General features: G+C 36.5%; 1 protein-coding gene across 4 annotated transcripts in view; it reads right to left on the bottom strand.

Moving 5' to 3' along the window:
• KANSL1L (KAT8 regulatory NSL complex subunit 1 like) overlaps positions 1-21,192 on the bottom strand; it is a 70,062-nt gene that overhangs the window by 9,736 nt on the left and 39,134 nt on the right. For all 4 annotated transcript variants that reach the window (XR_014491422.1, XM_083354451.1, XM_083354452.1 and 1 more), the window contains 7 exons: positions 20,741-20,891; positions 17,925-18,035; positions 17,178-17,315; positions 14,261-14,382; positions 10,768-10,892; positions 8,611-8,665; positions 6,671-6,780 (listed from right to left, as the gene is read on the bottom strand). Coding sequence is in view for 3 of the 4 variants with exons in the window: in XM_083354451.1 (XP_083210577.1) it covers positions 6,671-6,780; positions 8,611-8,665; positions 10,768-10,892; positions 14,261-14,382; positions 17,178-17,315; positions 17,925-18,035; positions 20,741-20,891 (812 nt within the window). In the remaining variant the exon portion in view is untranslated. The remainder of the gene's footprint in view (positions 1-6,670; positions 6,781-8,610; positions 8,666-10,767; positions 10,893-14,260; positions 14,383-17,177; positions 17,316-17,924; positions 18,036-20,740; positions 20,892-21,192) is intronic.

A 21,192-nucleotide genomic window follows, 5' to 3' on the forward strand; every position in this document is an offset into this window, starting at 1 on the left:
GCATTGGACACCGACCTGCTTAGAAGAGGGTATCCACACTGTTAATCAGCTGTGGGAGATCAGTTGATTTCTTCACAATCAAAATGTTCTTATTTGGAAGTTATTTGACTGCAAGTAATAATCAGTTTCAATGATTCTTGATGCTAAATTGTTGACAACTGAAATTTTCAATTCATTTATTATGGGGCATATTCCTTGTTTCCTTCTTTGATTCTTCCTGTAAATAATCCTTTTTGTTTTCCTGATTTTCAGTCCAATTTTAGAAATGCTAGGAACTAAATCAAAAGCAAACTCTCTGGACTTCGCTTGTAGTCAGCATCTCAATTTCTGTTAACATAACGTTTTACTACAGGTAGCCCATGATTTATAAAAGTTTGTTTAGTGACCATTCAAAGTTACAATGGTACTGACAGTTTTTCACACAACCATTGTGACATCCCCATGGTCACGTGATCGAAAGTCAGATGCTTGGCATATTTATGATAGTTGCAGTGTCCAGGGGTCCTTTTGTGACCTTCTGATAAGCAAAGTCAATGGGGAAGCCAGATTCACTTAACAGCCATGTTAGTAACTTAACAGTGATTCACTTAACATTTGTGGCAAAACTAACTTAACAAATGTCTCATTTAGCAACATATTGTGGTTTTAAGTCAAGGACTACCTGTATTCACTTTGTGACCATTCCAAGTTATAATAGCGGTGAAAAAAGGGACTTATGACTGTTTTTCATATTTACAACTATTGTAGCTTCCCCATGGTGAGGGGTTCAAAATTTGGATGCTTGGCAACCGTATTTATGACGCTTACACTGTCCTGGATCATGTGATTACCATTTGTAACCTTCCCAGACAGGTTCTGACAAGCAAATGCAATAGGGGGAGGAAGCTGTATTCACTTAAAAACTGTGATTCACTTAATGACTGCAGTGATTCCATTAACAACTGTGGCAAAAGATCATAAAATGGGGCAAAACTCACTTGACAATTGTCTGGCTTAGCAATGGAAAATTTAGGCTCAATTGTGGTCATAAATTGAGGACTACCTGTGGTTTACCATGATTATATTATTGAGTTCACTGCCAAATTTCCTTTGGGACTCATCCATCATTACTCTACAACTTCTATACTGTGAACTAAACATTTAGAACTTGACCAAAAAGATGCATCAGTCCTCTCTCATACTATGCTGTTAAGGATTTTATTCTAAACAGTTCTATGGAAATGAGAGAAGACGAGCCTTATTTTAGATGACACAATTTGAAAGAAAGAAGCAACCTGGAATTAAGGAAAAACCTCCTGACAGTGAGGACAATTAATCAGTTTCCCTTCAGAAATCATAGGCACTCCATCACTGGAGGTTTTTAAGAGACTGGACAGTCACTTGTCTGAGATAGTATAGGTTCACCTGTTTGAGCAGGGGGCTGGACAAGAAGACCTCCAAGGTTCTGTTCTGTTCCTGTTTCTATTATTCCTATTCCTATTCTATTCATTATGCCCAGGAGATTCTATATGAAGGCCCTTTAGAATATTTCACTTTAACAGGAACATATTCATATTCAAGTACCCCAATCAAGAAAATGGCAAAGAGCCATTAATAAACAGCCCAACCAAAGGATCCCTAAGACCTCCCCCATCCACACAGTCAAGACACCAGAATATAAACCGATAGCAAAGAAGGAGTAGCGCTGATGATGTTACCTAGTTAGGGTAATGAAATGTCTGCAAGAAAACAAGCAAGTTCAAGAGTACCCTGAGCTACAAATATTCTCCTTCATTAGATTCATATCCATTGGTTTCCATTAAGCAATTTGTTTCTTAAAACAGAAGAGAAACGGTTGCTAAGTGAACGTGTTTGTGTGATTGTGTGTGAGAGAGATGCTACAAAGATTGTTGTCTCATAATTACCAGTGTCTTAGCATACATATGTGCACATGTATGGACGTTGGTTGGAAAATGACCTTTTAAAATTACTGTTGTATTTGTGAATGGTTGCAAAATGAGGTAGCCACTAAACAAGGAATGGCTATACTTCTTTGTTGCAGTTAATGGTGATATGACAATATTTCAGCTTTTACACTATACCAAGAGCTTTTACAACATATACAACAGTTCTGTTACTCGTGTGTGTGTGTATGTGTGTGTGTGTATACACATATATGAAATACATATATGGATTTCAGACAGGTGGCTACTAATTTTTCCACCTTTTGGATTATGTTCATGATATTCTTCATTTGTTCAGGTTACCTGGCCTTCAGGTTAAACTACAGAGGCTCACCTATAGGGTTCAAATATCTTGCCTATTGTAAGAACTCTTTTGAATTCCTACCAGGCCAAGGTTGTATGCCTTGCGTGGCTAACTAGAGAAATTCAAGTCTAAAGTTGCATCTCCTTGTTCATCACATACAAACTATTCCATCTTCTATATTTTCCTCACTCTTTGCAATTGCCTCTTTTGGAAAGAAAGACATTTGTAGCTATTTGCATTTTCCAAAATATCTACAATGACCTTCAGAAATCATTCTCAGTTGGAAATGCATAATACCAGTGACTATACAAGAAACAGAATCATAGAGTGGGCAGGGACCTTGGAGATCTTCTACTCCTACACCCTGCTCAAGGCAGGACACCTTGTACATCCTGCCAAATGGTTGTCCAGTCTATTCTTGAAGGCAATGGATTCCTAGGTGATGTTTTTGTCCATGCTCAGGACAGGTGCTTTTATTATGTTTTCACTGCAGGGTGACCAACCCTAAATATATGTTTATACAGTAGTATAAAAAGAATGTTTAACCCATTAACTCATTGTGAACGACTTGCAATTTTACTTGTGGCTTTTCCACTGACTCTGCTTGGCAAAAGCTGGCTGTGAAACATGTAAGTACGCTATGAATCATATGATTGTGGACACTGCAACAGTTGCAAATGTGTGCAGGTTGCAAAGCACCCAAATGGCAATTGTGATTGTGGGGACACTGCAATGGTGTAAATGCGAGGACTGTCCATAAAATTATTATTTCAATGCTGTTGTAACTTCAAATGGTCAGTAAACAAGGCAGTCATTAAGGGAGGTCTACTTTGGGCTTCCGGTTTGCGCATGCGGCGCTGGCGGATGGGCGAGAAGAATGCTCTCCCCCGCAGTCCATTTTTTCTTCATTGGAGGACCTTGAAAAGGGTCAAAAGTCGCCCTGGAGGGGCAACGACTGTGAGGAGGCCCTCCAATTGATCGCGGAAGGGTGGCAGCCCTCCGTTTGATTTGGAGCTGCTCCTCTGGCCCGATGAAGAAAAAATTGGCCATCAACATGGCTGATCATTAAGCCATTCCCTGCTGAAAGCCAAAATCACCATCAAGCACAACAAAGCAATGTGGAAGATTTGGGTGAGATCTTACCTTTCTTACTTCCCTAATTATTTTCCTGTGGGATTCTTCTGAAAATTTTCTACCCCTCTCTTGGAAGGGCGGCGACTGTATACTTGGGGACCTAAAACTTCAAAGCCTTAAAAGAAATGGAAATAACTAAGCTAAATAATTAAACAACCTTACATGTACTTTTGGAATTTTTGGGCTATTAAAAAGTTCTTACTTCTACGGGGACCTACTACCCTATTTACTTTTTAAGCTGTGGAAGAAGGGAAAAAACCCCGGATAAACTGGATAAAAGCTTTATATGAGTCTGCAAAAAGATTTTATATGTTATTGAGGACATCCTGTGGCAAAACCTGGTATAGCAAGTAAACATTCTCTTTATTGTGAGATTTGGCTATAACTCAGATTTGTCCTTGACATTATCTTTAAAGATAAGAATTAGGAACACCTGGCACTGAAAAACAACCTTTAGGAATAGTGGAGGTGGACATTTACTGACTTTTATAAAAAATAGCCTCCACTAAAGACCTATCTGTAAACACCAAAGAAATGGAGGAATATTATCCACAACTTGATTATAAACTTATACTTGAAACAATCCTGGCAATGACTAAGCAAATGAAAGCCAGACTGAAAGATAAAAGTGACAGCTTAAACTTACCAAATGAAGCTCTGATTCCAAATGATGAATTGACAATCCAAAAACCAACAGAAGAGGAGGAAATTAACATCAAAATAGGGGACTTTAAAGAACAACTACAATCTACTGAAAGCCTTGATGTCCAAATCTCGATTTCCACTATAAAATCTACAATTCAAAAAACAACAGAAGCCGAAGAAAGCAACACTAAGATGGAGGATGCCAAAGGCCTTCAAATACAGTATATTAAGAATCTAGCCAACCAAACAATAACTATAATACTGGACATGACCTCTTACCTAAGCCAGATGGGACTGGAAGAAGACGACCAGACTGAACTAATGACAACTGTACTACACCAAACATGAAGATTTGATCTATTAGAGCAACAATTCAGTTACTATAAACGGGTCACTCTCTTTGAAAAATTGACAACTGGATGGTCTCCCTAGATTCAAACAACATGTGTAGGAATGAAGGGAGAGACACTTGAGAATCTAAAGGCACTGATATATGGAAGCCTGTTTGGCACAAAAAGGAAGCTAGAGTCAGATTTTAAAAGTGGGTTTTTTTCCTTTCTGCTGAGATTTGTAATGATAAGAGCTTAAAATTTCTTTTAATGGGCTAAGGGGAATCTTTAAAAGATATAAACTGATTTTATATTTAGGATCTAGATTTCTAAGGGAAATGAAAATTAGCTACTAGAACTTAATTTTGAATTATATTACAGAACTTGGAATGATACAACAAAAGACACCTTTTTAATAATAGATGAACTACTAAAATGATACAGAATATATTTGTGAAATAAAATAAGAATGCAACTAAATGAACAATGTATGTATTTCAGATATAATAACTATATGATGAAATAGGGGAAATGTGGGCTACCCGAAAATAGGCTAATTTGGAGCACTGTATTGAAATTACAATTTTAGAAAAGGACATGGAAAAGTATAAGTGAAAATATATTGATAATTGCTTTAATTCATTGTGTCACAACTAGAAATGTATTAATTTGATTATGATATTGTAACAGAATTGGAGATGGAATTTTTGTTGATGTAACCTGAGCTATGTACAAAAAGATTCTGTTATTGGATTTTTGACTACCCAATCACCACATTGCTTCATAAATATTTGGATGTAAAATTACAAAACCAATAAAACCTGTGTTTGTTTGTTTTTTAAAAGCAAGGTCTACTTTTATCATGAAATCCCAAGAGGGATGTGAATATTCCCTCTGTGCTCTACAAAACTGTTTTACCAACTGACCAACAAGGAATGGCTATGGAGATTCTTTGTCATCCAGGTCATGGTTGTGATCACATCTTTCTTTCTTTGAGCCTTCCTGACAGTCTCCCTGTCTGACACTGGCAAAACTGCAATTTAATTACAGTCTTTTACTTTTACCAAATATTACTTACTAGATGTCAAGAGATGGACAGATAAATTATTCATTTGTGGACTTGTTTCCTCTAGCACTTAAATAAGATAGCCATTCATTCATTCATACAAATATTACATATAGAACTCATAGAAGATGGGTTTATCTGTGCATTCACACAACCCAGTCAAAACATTTGGCAAAATTGTGCCTTTAACTTTAGAGAAATGTCTGGTATTGCTTTGATCCCTTGATCGTGCCAAAACTACTTTCCATTTACAAATGGGGAAATCACACCCAAAAACATGCATGCTGAGTGGGGAGATTTGTTTTTTTTTGTTTGTTTGTTTGTTTTAAAAATCCTTCACAGTTCTTAGATTCTGACATGGAGCTCTGCCCAAGAATATCAACCTTTTGAGGAAGCACGGATGGCCAATCCATTAATCACTTGAACAAATAATCAGCCTATTAATCATTGTTAAAGCTTATTCACACATATTGGTGAGCCTGTAATGTTCCAGAACTTACATTTAATAGGCGGCTTGCCCTTTCCCTTCAGTATGGCTCAGTTTCAGCTAATCCTGCTTGGTTGCTAGCATTAGCTCACTGAGAATTTCTGAGTTTTTCTTAGTGTATTTTATTGTGCTTTGTGTTTATATATTAAAATTTTAAATTTCCACATAATGCTATCTCATCATATAACTTTATTTTCAGGAAGCAAAGAACTACTTAGTTTTATAATAACAGGACTGCATTGGTTGTATGAATGTTGCACTTTTTCTTTTTGAAACAGCTCTTGGGTTATTTTCTCACTTAAATTCCTTCAAACCCCAGTTCCTAATTAAAAAAAAATATTTTGCTATACAAAATGGAAGCATGTTGTAGAAAAATAAGTCAATTGAGAATGAACTACAGTTCTGTGGATTTTAAAAACCCATTTTTAATATTTGTTTTCAGATGCCACTAACAAAATGAAAATTTTGAATACATTTGCATAAGTGAAGGTTTTGTAACTATGCAAGAAAATCAAGACATACTTCTTTGTTCATGTACAGCTACACAGTATTATGTCAAGCATCTTGTCTGTGTAAGAATTAGGTGCAAATGCTGACAACAAGCATTATATTTGCAATAGTAAATTTTCATTTGAATAATAGTAAAGTAAGGTTTAGATAACTCCCATAACGTAACTAATTTTGTAAGAGAAACCTGGCTGAAGAATTTGAAACTACAAGCAATAAACAAAAATGTAATTCCATCTTTTAATTTCAACCTGCCTATTCCTTCTAGGACATCGACACTTTTCCCACAGTGACCACCGTGCTTTTTCTTTGTCTTCATATTTTGAATGGCGTGTAGCATAGACATCATCAGACAGATCTTCTGCCTAGGTATTAGAATACTTATATTGTAAATCTTACTTAATGAATGAGAACAGTTTTCTCACAAAACATTGTTATGGATTCAGCATTCCAAAATATACTGAGCATTGAGCATTAGTGGGAATCTGGGCCAAAATACAAGAGTGAGCAATACACATTTTGTCTTATCTTTCTCCCCATACACCACCATAGCCTCTCTTTTCAGATACTCCACCAGTTTACATGAATGAATACATACCTAGCTTGTTCCATTTTTGTTTTTAAAGACCTAAATGGACTGGAGCTTTTCCTCTTACTTTGATAAGGTGGCAAAATAAAAATAATAAAATGTTACTGTTTCTCTTCCACGGAGATGGGAAGTTTGCCCTCCTCACCTATTAATTTGATGGCAGCCAGTGCCATGACCATAATATCCTTCTGGACTGATGGCAAGAGTGGAGAGTTGGAGGTATTATGGAGGTTCCATATGGTGATTGGGGGAGGGAGGACTCTAATACCATGAGCTCAGGTATTACTCCTATGCTATTCAATATTTAAATGAAACATGATACAAACAAAAGTGCCCTAAACTCAGTAAAAGAAGGGTTTATGATTTAAGGATCTTTCTGGGGTCTAAGCTCCTGCTCATAAGATAAGCAGAAATCAAGGCTGGGCCTCTGCCCAGCTCTTGAGGGTGAACAAGAATGCCGTGGTGATGGAACTCTCATCTTCTCACTACGCACTTCATCACAGTATATGGGACCCCAGGTGCAAGTGACTTAACAACTGCCTTGCATAGCAATGGAAATTCTGGTCACAGTTGTGGTTGTAATTCGACGATTACCTGTATGCATTTGGGCCTTTCTGATTATGGGCAGTCATCGTAGGAAATCTAGGCATGCTGATATTTGGCCTTTTTATTGTGTAGTTGATTTATACACATAATTGTTCACTGTCCTTCACAATTTGGACAGGCTAAAAATATCATTAAACAAGCAAACAACAATATGGACTACTGAAAATCAAGTAAGTTCTTGCCAGCCACAGTTGACCCTGGTCAATAGATTTGTGAACACCTGTCCAATCCAATGCTATCAATTGATCCCATTTTAGTAAAAACTCTCAAAATATTCTTTTGCAATCTGTCCCAGAACAAGAATAATTACACTGCCATGTGTGTTTGTTTGTGTACCTTCAAATCATGCTGACTCCTGCAAGTCCCTGCATTTCTTCTGGCAGTATTTTTGGAAGTATTTTGCCACTGCCTTTTTTCCTAGAGCTGAGGGAGGAGGTCTGACCCAAAGTAACCCAGTTGGCTCTGTGTTAAGGTAGCACTAGAACTCATGCTCTCCCAGTTTCTAGCCTGATGCCTTAATTACAACACCAAACTGATTCTCCTCTATAGTTTTAGATAAAAAATACTCAAAGTATTTATAATTTTATTATACATTTTATAATAATATTTTTATTATAAAATTTATTTTACTTTACCTATACAGTAAGTTGTACAATGGGTAGTAGCATGAGGGAAACATTATTCCTTGAAATGTGAAAGTAATTATATCCTTTGAAAGACTTTTGTGGTAGCTTCAAAGACTGTTCCCAGGTCTCTGAATATGCAGTTGTGCATATATAGCTGCTTCATTTCACTTGTGGTTCCAGTATTGTATGTTAACTGAAGCAGCCACCTAAACTTCCCAGAGGATATATATACTTACAGATTTCAAGAATGCTTTGCTCCTACTAACACGGTTTCCTTTCAATGCTTTCACAATCTGATATATAATAATTTATCTGTGAGTAGAAATACAAAATTCCTCACTGCAAAACAACAGTTGAACATAAATAGACCTTACCTTCTCTTCATCCTCATGCAGTTTTTCTGAAGGTTTTAGGCTAATTATTCTCCAGCTGTTAATAAAAGAGATTCTTCTTTGAAAATTGTTTATATAAAATTCAAAAATCTAATTCATTATGAAAAATAATTTCTACTCTAAAAACTGCAAACAAACCTGCCGATTCAATTACATAATTGAATTTTCTCATAGTTAATGTTTGACTTTGACATAATTTAAATTAAGATTTATCTTATGAAATCATTTGTGCAAATGCATCGATGTACTGTGTTTATTTGAACATAAGATCATGTGTTCCAATGTAATTTTAAAATTGGAGGGTCAACCCATATTCAGTAAGATTATGGCTAAGGGAGGCCAATAACTTTTTTTTGGTAATCTTTTGTTTATCTATCTTAAATTATCTTAAATTAAAAGTAACCTTGCTTTTGAGTGAAGATAGTATCTGCTTTTATGTGATTCTTTGTACTACATGGCTACAAATTTATTAATGGCCTGTACAAATGGGAAATATATTCCCGTTTTAAACAAATATTTCTTATCTGTGTTTTATACTTTCTTGGTATATTTCCATCAAAAATCTATATTAACCAAAGAGTTACCTTTGTAATTGGTTCATTTTCTTTCCTCTTTCTAAGATAGCTAAGGTAGCAATGTCCTGATAGACTAGATACTGTTTCACTGACTTGCAATGAACGTCAGTAATGACAAACAAAAGTTGTGAATGTCTGAAAGCAGAGACACACTGGTTGCTTCTGACAGCTGCTTAAATGTAGTCATCACAATTCACTGATATAAGGGCTGAAAAGTGGGGAAATATCTACAGTTGTATGAAAAGGTTTAGGCATTTCTGGTGAAATTGTATGTTTAATAAACCACTAAATGAACAGGTGTGGCTTGTTTTTTGTTTATTACAAATGCTTCATCCTTTCTCTTCCAGATATATTATGTAGTTGTAACCAATCAATTAAATTTTGGTTTCATTAATCCAAAGTATCTTGTTCCAAAACGTTTCAAGCTTATAAATATGTACTAAGGTTATGACTATTGAAACTAAAAGATTTCCTTCTGATAACTGTGGACCACTGTTGGAAAAGTAATGTTATACAATGGACTTGTAACCAAGTATTCCTGTGTTGGTTCACCTTTTCAGGAGGATATTTGGGATCTATACAGATGCAGTTTAGCAAGTCTGAATAGCACAGCTTTTCCTCAGTTTTCTGGATCTTTCCATTCCACTTAATTTCCATTTTTAATAATCTTTCTTTCAGTTGAAATAAGTATGTGTTTAGATATTTTATAGCCCTCACTGGCTTTTCAAAAGTAAATTATTTCTATTTTTAAATGCTCATAAATCTGCTTTAAAAAGCCCATGATTGTTGAAAATATTTAATTATTTCCCCTAGGCAATTATAGATCCGATTCATTCACCATTAGTAACTTAATACTACTAACAACTTTACAGAAAAGGAGGACAACAGCTGAATCAACTTGAAGGATGTTCAAATTTTTGCATTTGCCATAATTATATAGAAGTGTATCAGCTTCTGTTCACTTGGGGATTTGTCAAAAATTTCACAAGGAATGACTAAACTTTTACATGCAACTGTATTTTCAAGCATATATAACATATAAATATATGCAGTATGACAGTGCCAAACAATTTTTGGATTTATATAGTAACATTGAAACAAACATTTTACTTTAAACATTTAAGAATGTTCATAGTATCTTAATATTTTCTGTCTACTGCAATATTATATACACAGAAAATACATTAATTGCACTGAACTCTGTTCATTCATTTGAATATTGTATGACTTGATCAACAATAAACAGGATGAGTTTATATTTTTAACAGTACAAATCCTACAACTTTTCTGAATTAGCTCTGCTATTAATCCATGGGGTAAAGTCTGTAATATATTTTTTACAGAAATTTACATTTATAGAAAGTTGTGATATTCTATTAACCAACATAAGACATCTATAGCAAGAATCAGACCCAATAATTATTGAAGGCATTAAGAACAAATCCCAAGAGCAGTGTTGATTAGATCTTTCCACAATATTGCCAATTATATACAATATGCTTTCTATCAGAACAAAGTTTTATATAATTTATTTATATATAAAATTCAATAAAATTTCAAATACCTTGGGGTAAGAATTTCTTTATACTGCAGTTTCTCCAGTTTTGATGGTGCAATTAATGACATAGGAATAACAATATTATCTATGTCATAGGAACACTCACTTCTCAGTCTCCGCCTTGAATTGAGCTGTTTAAAAATTGTTTTATTTGACATTACAAAGCTATATGAAAACCAAATAAATTTCAGTGCATGTACTAGTAATAATACTGAGCTTTCAAACTCAAGATAAATACAATAATTTTCTACGTAATATTTTCTTTTGAAGCTGGCAATGTTTCTTGTCGGTATTATAAAGTCATGCTTATTTCGAATATTAAATTGTGGAGAAATAATGTTGAATTGCTGAAATCGTAATTATTAGGACAATAAATCTGATACTAAACTTGTAGCTAGTTTAAACCATTAAAAATGAAATTACACAAAATAATAAAAATCAAAAGCATTTTTAAAAATATGATTATGATTGCTTGGATCAGCGGTCTCCAATCTTTGCGGCTTGGTGGCCTGGTGGGAAGAGACAAGGTAACCGGGCTGCACAAGTGTTGGGTTGGCGTGTGCCCACACAAGCAGCTGAACTCACACAAGAGAGAAGCTTTAGAGGCATGGTTTCACACTTCTTCAGGCTTCTCTGTGCCAAAAGCTTTTGCAAAGGGACGGAAGGCCTGAAGTCACACAAGATCGCTCCCCTGAAACTTTTTGTTCGTTTGCAAAAGCTTTTGGTATGGAGAAGAGAAGCTTTCGGGTGAGCAGTCTTGTGCTCCTTTAGACTCACCAGGGCTGCCCAACTTTCCAAAAGCAGATTGGGTGTCCTGCACAGGCAGAATCGGTGAGTCAGCAAAGCTGAGCAGGGTGCGCTCGTCCCACTCAGCCTCTGCTCGTCCCACTCCGCTTTCAGAGCATTGGGAGCAGATGGCTTGGCCGCCCAGCTGGGGTGGGGGGGGGAGAGGGGAACCAGGCTGCATGAGTGATGAGCTGGTGCGTGGGTGCACACAGCTCCACTTGCACAAGAAAGAAGATTTTGGGGTGCTGCTCATGCAAGTGGAGCTCTGTGCGCACACTGGCCCACCTCTTGCATGGCCCAGTTTTGAATAGGTCATGGCTTGGTAGTGGGCCGTGGCTCGAGGATTGGGGACTCGTTTAGATAATAGATAAAAGTTAAGTGCTTAGATAATCACTTCTAATCACTATAATGCCCATAGCCTGCCAAACGTCCCTTAAGTCAGGGCTTTTTAACCGGTGATACACGTACCACCTGTGGTACATTAGCACGTGGTAGGTGGTACGCGGCCCAGGCCAGCCAAGTGTAGTGGGGGAGGGAATGAGCCAGCACATCAAGGAGAGAGTCCTCCAGAGCTGCAGGGTAGCTGGAGAGAGGCAAAGGCCCCAGGCTCACTTCTGGCTCACCCGGAAGAGAAAGGAGGAGGAGGGGGGCAGAGACAGGAGAGGCTATAAAAGGAGGCATTTTGGGTGGGAGAGGGAGAGAGAAAAAAAGAAGCAGCCTTGGGAGGAGGTGGAGTCAGCTCTAGCTGAACCGAAGGGAAAGAAGGAGGAGGAGGAGGGTGGGGGGAGAGGAGAGGAGATCAAGCAGGCCGACCATGAACTGATCTTCAACTGCTGTGGCAGCCACCTGTGCTGGCAGCAGCAAACAGGAAAGAAATGCAATAGGAGAGGGGTCACCCTCCATGAGGAATGAAGTAAGGCAGCAATGAAGAAAGGCAGCATCAGCTGCAGGTGAGGCAGGGAGGGAGGGAGAAGGGAAGGAGGGAGGAAGGGAGATAGAGAGTGGAAGGATTCTTATGTGCTTTTGTGACTTTGAAGTTCTGGGATTTATGCAATGTGGGCTTTGTGGTCTTAAGGAGTGTTTGGCAATTTCTATTTGGCTGATGGCTGGTGTTAGCTTCTATTGCTCTGCTATTGTTAACTGTAAGTTTTGCTGCAAGGGATTTTGAAGTATTTTTCTCCTGAATGGATTTTGCCTGTAGCATTCCTTTACTTATGAATGGAGCCACTTGAGGAGGCTGCCTTAGCTGGCAGCCAGTACTTATTTACATTTTGTTTTCTTCCTTAAGTGCCAGCTCTTTAACTTTCCTTTCTAGTCAGTAGCTAATTCTTAAAGGGGAATACACCTTTTTAAATGAGTTCCCTCAATGGCTTGTCTTTTCTGTCTTTGGAGGCTTTTCCTTGTTTAATGAATATATGGAAGAGGGAAAATATGGGGGGGGGGGTGTTTCAAATTCTTCCTTCAGAAGGAGATGGGAATGAGAAAGAGGGAGGGAGGAAGGGAAGGAAGTCCCGCCTTAGCACTTGGCCACCAGCAGCCCGGCCATTGACTTTGCTTGTCAAAAGGTTGCAAAAGGGGATCACATGACCCTGGGACACTGTGACCATCACAAATATGAATCAGTTGCCAAGCATCCAAATATAAATCACATGACCCTGGGCATGCTGCAATGGTCATAAGTGTGAAAAATGGTCATAAGTCATTTCAGTGCAACTGCAACTTTGAACAGGTTTTTTTTTGGGTCATCAAATTTTTGACACCTTGCTAGGTGGTACTCGAATATTGCCATATCCTAAAAGTGGTACAATTGGTGAAAAGGTTGAAAAGCCCTGCCTTAAGTGAGCATCTTACTGAACTTGAAATCCCTTCAGGGCAAAACAAAGGCTTCTAGCTACAGCATCTTTATTTTTCCCTAGAGATTGTAAGAAAGGTAATACTATAAAATATTATCTAACAGGTGACTAAAGTTTTTCTCTGGTAAATAGCAAGGCTAAAGCACTACAAAAAGAATTTTTTAAAAATTCCATTTCTTGATAAAGAATTGGTGGGAGAGCTATGAAGAGGCTTGATTAGGAAAATAAAAACACAGTTTCAAAAGACCATGCAGAGAAAACTTGGAAAGGGATAAAGAAATAGACAGGAAATGAAAAAAAGAAAAATGGAGAAAAGCAGGCATGCAGACTATGCTGGGTTGGTTTTAAAGAAAAAAGAGGCTAAAAGAACACTAAGGTTTTTTGCGTTATTACAAATATCCATACTAAAGTTTTCAACATTTTGTGACATTGGGAAGATGCCTCAGAACAATGCTCAGGGCACTTTTTAAAGGATTATAGAATGCTTTTATAATTCAAGGCCAAGATTCAGCTTCTGAATCAGACTCTATATATTCTGTTATAAAGGCCTTAGGAACAAAAACAAATTGTAATTTGTCTTGCTATTAAATGATAATGTGATGTAATTTTAACAGTGATCTGAGCAGATACATTCAGAAATCCATCCTATATTTAATAATATTTTACTTCTGAGAAGTATGTTGAAGCATGAGATATGATTTAAAATTCATTAAAGTGAAATAGTAAACTTCAGCTCCTAAAAACTAAAAATTGCCTTAAAATTCATCATTACAGAAAAATGCCATTGCCCCATAGAAGCTGTTTAAAAGAGTTACCCATTTATAATTTTTTTGAAAAAATAGACAATGTGATAATTATACCTGTGATGAGATACTGTGACTTGATCTAGATAACATATCAACATTGGATACTGCTGTAAAATTACTGTAAGACTCCTGTCCTTCATTTTGAAAAGTCACTGCTTCACAACTATTATTTTCTCCTGTGATGAAAAGATTAAAAACATCAATTAATGAACAAAATTCTAAATAATGCACATACAACATAGATACTTCACAGGAAATTGAGAAAGCATATCCAGAGTAGAAACTAGGCTAGCAGTGCAATTATTATGAGTTTTTCACCCTAGATCACAGAACAGAGTAACAGAGTTGGAAGGGACCTTGGAGGTGTTCTAGTCCAACCCCCGGCTCAAGGAGGAGACCCTATACCATTCCAGACAAGTAACTGTCCAGTCTCTTTTTAAAAACCTCCAGTGATGGGACACACCCCCCCCACACACAACTTTTAAAGGCAAGCTGATTTATTGTTTTCACTGTTAGGAAATTTCTCCTTAGTTCTAGGTTGCTTCTCTCCTTGATTAATTTCCATCCATTGTTTCTAGTCTTGCCTTCTGGTGCTTTGAAAAATAGGTTGACTCTCTCCAGCCCTCAAATGTTGGAATACTGTTATCATGTCACGCCTGGTCCTTCTTTTCACTAGACATACCCAATTCCTATTGATCCAGGTTTCACACAATCTGTACCAGTACATTTCATTTTTCTTGCCTAAGTGTAAAACCTTACTTTTCTCTACACTGAATTTCATTTTATTAGATAGGGTCCATTGGATACATAAATATGGATCTGTTACTACAGAATTTGTTTTCTATACTACCATCAGTTTTAATGCTTGAGTCATACACTATACTAAAAGGAAACATCTTTTTAATTAACTTACTTAACTAAGTTAGGGACTGTAGCCAAGAAATTAAAAGATGCTTGCTCCTGGGGAGGAAAGCCATGGCAAATCTAGACAGCACACTAAAAAGCAGAGACATCACCCTGCCAACAAAAGCCCGTATAGTCAAGGCTATGGTCTTCCCAGTTGCAATGTATGGCAGTGAAAGCTGGACCATAAAAAAGGCTGAGCGTCAAAGAATTGAGGCCTTTGAATTATGGTGCTGGAGAAGACTCCTGCGAGTCCCTTGGACTGCAAGGCGATCAAACCGGTCAGTCCTGGAGGAGATCAACCCTGACTGCTCTTTAGAAGGCCAGATCCTGAAGCTAAAACTCAAACTTTGGCCACCTAATGAGAAGGAAGGACTCACTGGAGAAGAGCCTAATGCTGGGAAAGATTGAGAGCAATAGAAGAAGGGGACAACAGAGAATGAGGTGGCTGGATGGAGTCACTGAAGCAGGTGTGAGCTTAAATGGACTCCAGAAGATGGTAGAGGACAGGAAGGCCTGGAGGAACGTTGTCCATAGGGTCGCGATGAGTCGGACACGACTTCGCAGCTAACAACAACAACTAAGTTAAATAATGTTTACTTTTTACTTTTTTAAGCAACCTAGAACTAAGAAGAAATTTCCTAACAGTGAGAACAATAAGCCAGTGGAACAGCTTGCCTTCAGAAGTTCTGGGTGCTCCATCATTGGAGGCTTTTAAAAAGAGACTGGACAACCACCTACCTTAAATGATATAAGGTCTCCTGCCTGAGCAGGGGGTTGGACCAGAAGACCTCCAAGGTCCCTTCCAGCTCTATTATTCTATTCCATTGATAACAATTTTATGTAGATCCTTTAAAAAAGAGACAGTTCCAATAGACAGTACAGCTAAATGGTTCATTGTTTTAATTTCTTTAATTAAATACTATATTTAGTTCATTGTGTTATTACTGATTTAGAAAACTAGTAAGACAGCATTTTTCTGAACTTAATAAATTGAAAGTATATTTTTCATACTTTTTCATATATTTTTATATGCTTTCACATGAAATTCTATCCAGTACCTTTCATCTTTGGATGAGTTCAGGAAGATTAGGAATACTAACCCTGCCACCCTACAATTAGCTTTTACATGTAAAACAGTGAGTAAATATAATGAGATCTTCTGCTCATTCCATTCTCATTCTTGAGCCCCATTGTACACTCAAATTTAGATATTGGCCAGAAGTGAATTCACAGACCACCCTGCTACTTGAAAAATGACAAGCAAGCAACAATCTTCTTTATAATATTAAAACCAATACTAGTAGTTTATTAAACATGTAAACAACTTTTTAATGGGATGCTTTTAATGGAAGTTTAGGAGGTTTACATAGCAGAAACCAGCAGTATCACAGAAAAGTGAATGAAGGATTCTTTTGAGTTCAAACAGAGAATGGCTTCTTGTTAAAGTTTTTATTATTTTATTTTAATAGTGAAGACACATTTCCCCTACTGGAATAAATCTAATCCAAATTCCTTTGTGCAGGGTTTTAGGTCTCCAATATGCCTTATTGTTTTGAATCAGATATGAAAGTAGAGATCAGAGTCTGGCTCTTAATGTTTATACATTGGTTAAAAAATGTGTCTTTACCACAGCATCCTACCCTCTTGAGGATGTCAGGTAACTTCACTAAAAGAGTTCCCTTACAACCAAATTATATGCAATTTTCTTCCACAAAATATATTGTACTAAAAAGGGGCTATGACCAAGAGATGTTGCTCATTAACAATATTGAGATGTTTCTCATTATGAATGTAGAGTGCCAAATTGATCTAGTTCTTAAATTATCTGTGGACTATTGAATAGGATATCTTCTAAAATGAGCCTCATACCTCAAGGATTATTCAGGATACAGAATATCTCATAACCTGGCAAGGTGCGGTGCTCTTTTTTCAGTGGTGCTGGCAGGTACATATTAAAAAACCCCTATCCAGTATAACTGTATGCCTTTTCCATAACACTGTTTATCCCTAGAAGGAATAGTGTCATGAGTTTGGTGTGTGTGTGTGCGCGCGCACGTGTACTTACCAGACAATATCTCGCTTAAATGTCTTTTCTTCCTTCCCTCTGGAAACCGTTCAGATACTTTTGCCATAGTTTGATGTTTAGAACTGGATTCATATCCATGGCTCAAATGTTGAAGAGGAGCTTTAATTTGACTAAAAACTGGGATAAAAACAAACATAACCTCACTGTGGTTCTTTCTCTATTTAAATCACACAGGAAATGTTTACGTTCTAGCAGTATGCTTTTAAGACGTTGAATTACTTAAAGCCAAAAATATATCAAAAGTGTTCAATGATTTCAATCATAATTTATATATGGGCACAATTTATATATATTTTCCTTGCTGTAAAATTTACTAGATACAGAGGGGCATATATAGTAGATTTATTTTAAATCAAACTGATTTAAGTAATTACACATTATCAATTTATATATTTAAAAGATGATTTGTTCACTAATCAGGAAGATTCTTTAATAATTTCTAATAAAGAAAAACCTGGTTTGATATATTCATTGTATAGAATAAGTGCAAAAGAGAGATGGATAAATTCCATTTTCAGAAAGTGCATACAATATAAAATATTTGGTCTGATATTTTTCAGCTGAATTTTCACTACAAAAATGGAATGATGGTCTGTTTTGAGGAAACAGATATATATTTTTTGCAATCATATTAAATATTAGTTCTTATCAATCAAAAATATAGAAACACAGGAAAACAAACAATTGAGAACTGGAATAAAAATAGTTTTTTTTAATACTGCATACCATTTAATGGAGATATTTTGTACTCTAAACCAAGAGCAGCACCTTCAAAAGCATCACCTTTGATTTCATATTTCTTGAGTAAAGTTTTAAAATGAACATGTAGAGGAACATCTGCAAAAAATATTTAAATAGATAACTTCATTTATTTATTTAAAACATTTACTGTACATAGCTGCCCATCTTATATCTAACTCTGTGTGGCTCCAATTAACTATTAAATAATATCAATCATAAAACAACATGATACATAAATATATTAAAAATACAAACATTAAAAAACCTGGTACCAAATTTTCACTTACTAGCTTTGTTATTAATTGTATCTCTGCTTATCTAAAACAAGTATCATATTGTTCATCTTTAAGAGAGGGTTTAACAGAGTTCAACACAAAGCAGAAACAAGAGGTAGAACATTGTCATATTATGTACATTTCAGCAGTTTTATATAGATGTTAAAATTTACAGGAAATATGATGGAAATCTACAATACCACATAAATGAAGGCCATAACCATCCTCTAGCACTTCCTCAAGACACTTTCTCCAAGGGCAGAATTAAGCTAGTACTGATCTAATTTCTTTATAATTGCTTTTACCAATGCTTCATCTGTCTAAGTAGATCAGCCAAAAATCAACTAACATTGTTGAAATTGATCAAATATTGTTCAGTAAGTATGATTTTTGCTTGATACATAAGAATTACATTTTTATCTCACAGAATGGAATCCATAAAGTACAATTGCTACTCAACACTTATTTATAAAATTATGGCCAGCTCTTATGCACTGGCTTCATTCAGATCAACTGATCAACAGGTTCAAATAATAGCAGTAAGAATGCCAAAATCTATGCAGGGAAATTGTGGGAAATGTTCGGTTGAGGATACGACAGCATTATTCTGATGTAACATCCAGACTTTGACACACGTTCTCTATCATCCCAGTGACTCAGAATAAGGTATAAAAATTTGCTTTGAACATTAGGAAAAAGAATTACCGTATTTTCCGGCGTATAAGACGACTGGGCGTATAAGACGACCCCCTACATTTCCTGTTGAATTATAGGGTTTGGGCTATACTCGCTGTATAAGACTACCCCTCTTCTAACGCATACCAAATAAAAATTAAAAAACATCAGATTTGATTTTAATATGGTAATTTTAATTCAAATGCTTATGACATGCAGGTACTTAGTAGGAAAACTGTCACTTATAAACATAAGGCTGTTTGTCATCAAACATGTAAACATAAAACAGTGCAAGTGGATTAAACTTTAATGATAATGATAATGACAATGATAATGATAATAATAGTAATAATAGTAATAATAATAATAATAATAATAATAATAATAATAATAATAATAATAATAAGAAGAAGAAGTTGGAAGGGACCTTGGAGGTCATCTAGTCCAACCCCCTGCTCAGGCAGGAAACCCTATACCATTTCAGACAAATGGCTGTCCAGTCTCTTCTTAAAAACTTCCAGTGTTGGAGCATTCACCACTTCTGGACGCAGGTTGTTCCACTGGTTAATTGTTCTGTCAGGAAGTTTCTCCTTAGTTCTAGGTTGCTGCTCTCCTTGACTAGTTTCCATCCATTGCTTCTTGTCCTGCTTTCAGGTGCTTTGGAGAATAGCTTGACTCCCTCTTCTTTGTGGCAGCCCCTGAGATATTGGATCACTGCTATCGTGTCACCCCTCACCCTTCTCTTCATTAAACTACACATACCCAATTCCAGCAACCTAATTTTCCTAAATCACTTTTTCACTTTTCCTAATTCACTCTAAAGCTTTCCCTGCGCAGAGCCTTAAGTAACACCAGCTGCCTGCAATTAGTGCAGGTTCTCATCCCACCAGGCTCAAGGTTGAGTCAGCCTTCCATCCTTCCGAGGTAGGTAAAATGAGGACTCAGATTGGTGGGAGCAATAAGCTGACTTTGTAATAATGCTGCTTGTGTGTGGGGGGGGTGAAAGCTCTAATAAGCAGGCATATACATAGAATGAAGGCTATTGCTAAGCACATTGATTTGTGCTTTAAATTGTAAGCCGCCCTGAGTCTTCGGAGAAGGGCAGGATGTAAATGGGATTAAAAAAAAAAGTCCAAATGGGAGATCCACTCCAGGTTTTACAGCCAGCCCTCCCAGTTCCTGAGTCAAATGTGTCCTTAGAGCTAAGCAGCTGCTCTGGCTACGGCATTTCCCACCTGCCTTTCATGTTGCTCTTGCATTCCCCACCTGCCTACAGCTGCTCTTCAACTTTAGAAGGAAAGACGCCCAGACCCCAGCCTGTAAAAAATCACAGACTGCAGATTCTACTCCAATTGGTCCCGCTTTCCCTGCGCAGACTAAATGGAAGATCCGCTCCAGGTTTTCCAGCCAGCCCTGTCCCTAAAGTTTCAGCACCCGGCGTATAAGACGACCCCTGACTTTTGAGAAGATTTTCATGTGTTAAAAAGTCGTCTTGTACGCCAGAAACTACGGTAACAATGAAAATAATTCTATAATGGAACCAATTAACTAAAAAATGATATGAGTCCTTATATTGGATGTGTTCAAATATAGACAATGCAAACTATGAACATATCAAAACCATTACTTTGGATTCCTGACTGAAATATGCAACTGCTTTCCTACTCTATAATTCCTACACACACCAGATAATATTTGTTGATTTACTATGTCTTTCCAGTACATGGACAAAACTAATTAGAGATTTGATTATCATAACAATCAGCTTAAAGAAAATGTTCTTTCATGATTTTTATACTATATTAAGATTCTTAGAATAACTACCCATGCAATACCAGGTAACTTACTTACCTGAAGGAAATGATAAAACAGGATGGAATGATGTGTCCAGTTCCAACATGAGTTGCTTGCATATACTAGAATTGATGCTAAACCCATAACTGTTTCTTTTGCTGCTTGCAATCTCTTCTGTATTATACAAGGTATTGCCCTGATGCAAAGCCTATAAAATGGCATATAGATTTGAACAAATGGAATAATTTGACAAATCCTAAAACAAACTGAGCTAAAACTGAAATCAAATCCAAACAAAATAAATCACTTCTTCAATGACAGAGTTCTACTAGATTTTAATGGGCTATATTCCCCTTAAAAACAGTTAATTGTTTTAATATGTGCTCAGCTTTTTTCTTAAATAATGACATTACAATGAAACTAAACTGTGCTAATTGTATTTCTTTCCTAATGACAATCGATCTAGCCACAATTACCAAGCAACACATCTAAACTGAATTAATATAATA

The sequence above is a fragment of the Vipera ursinii genome (assembly GCF_947247035.1).
Source record: "Vipera ursinii genome assembly, chromosome: 1".
Lineage (NCBI taxonomy): Eukaryota > Metazoa > Chordata > Lepidosauria > Squamata > Viperidae > Vipera > Vipera ursinii.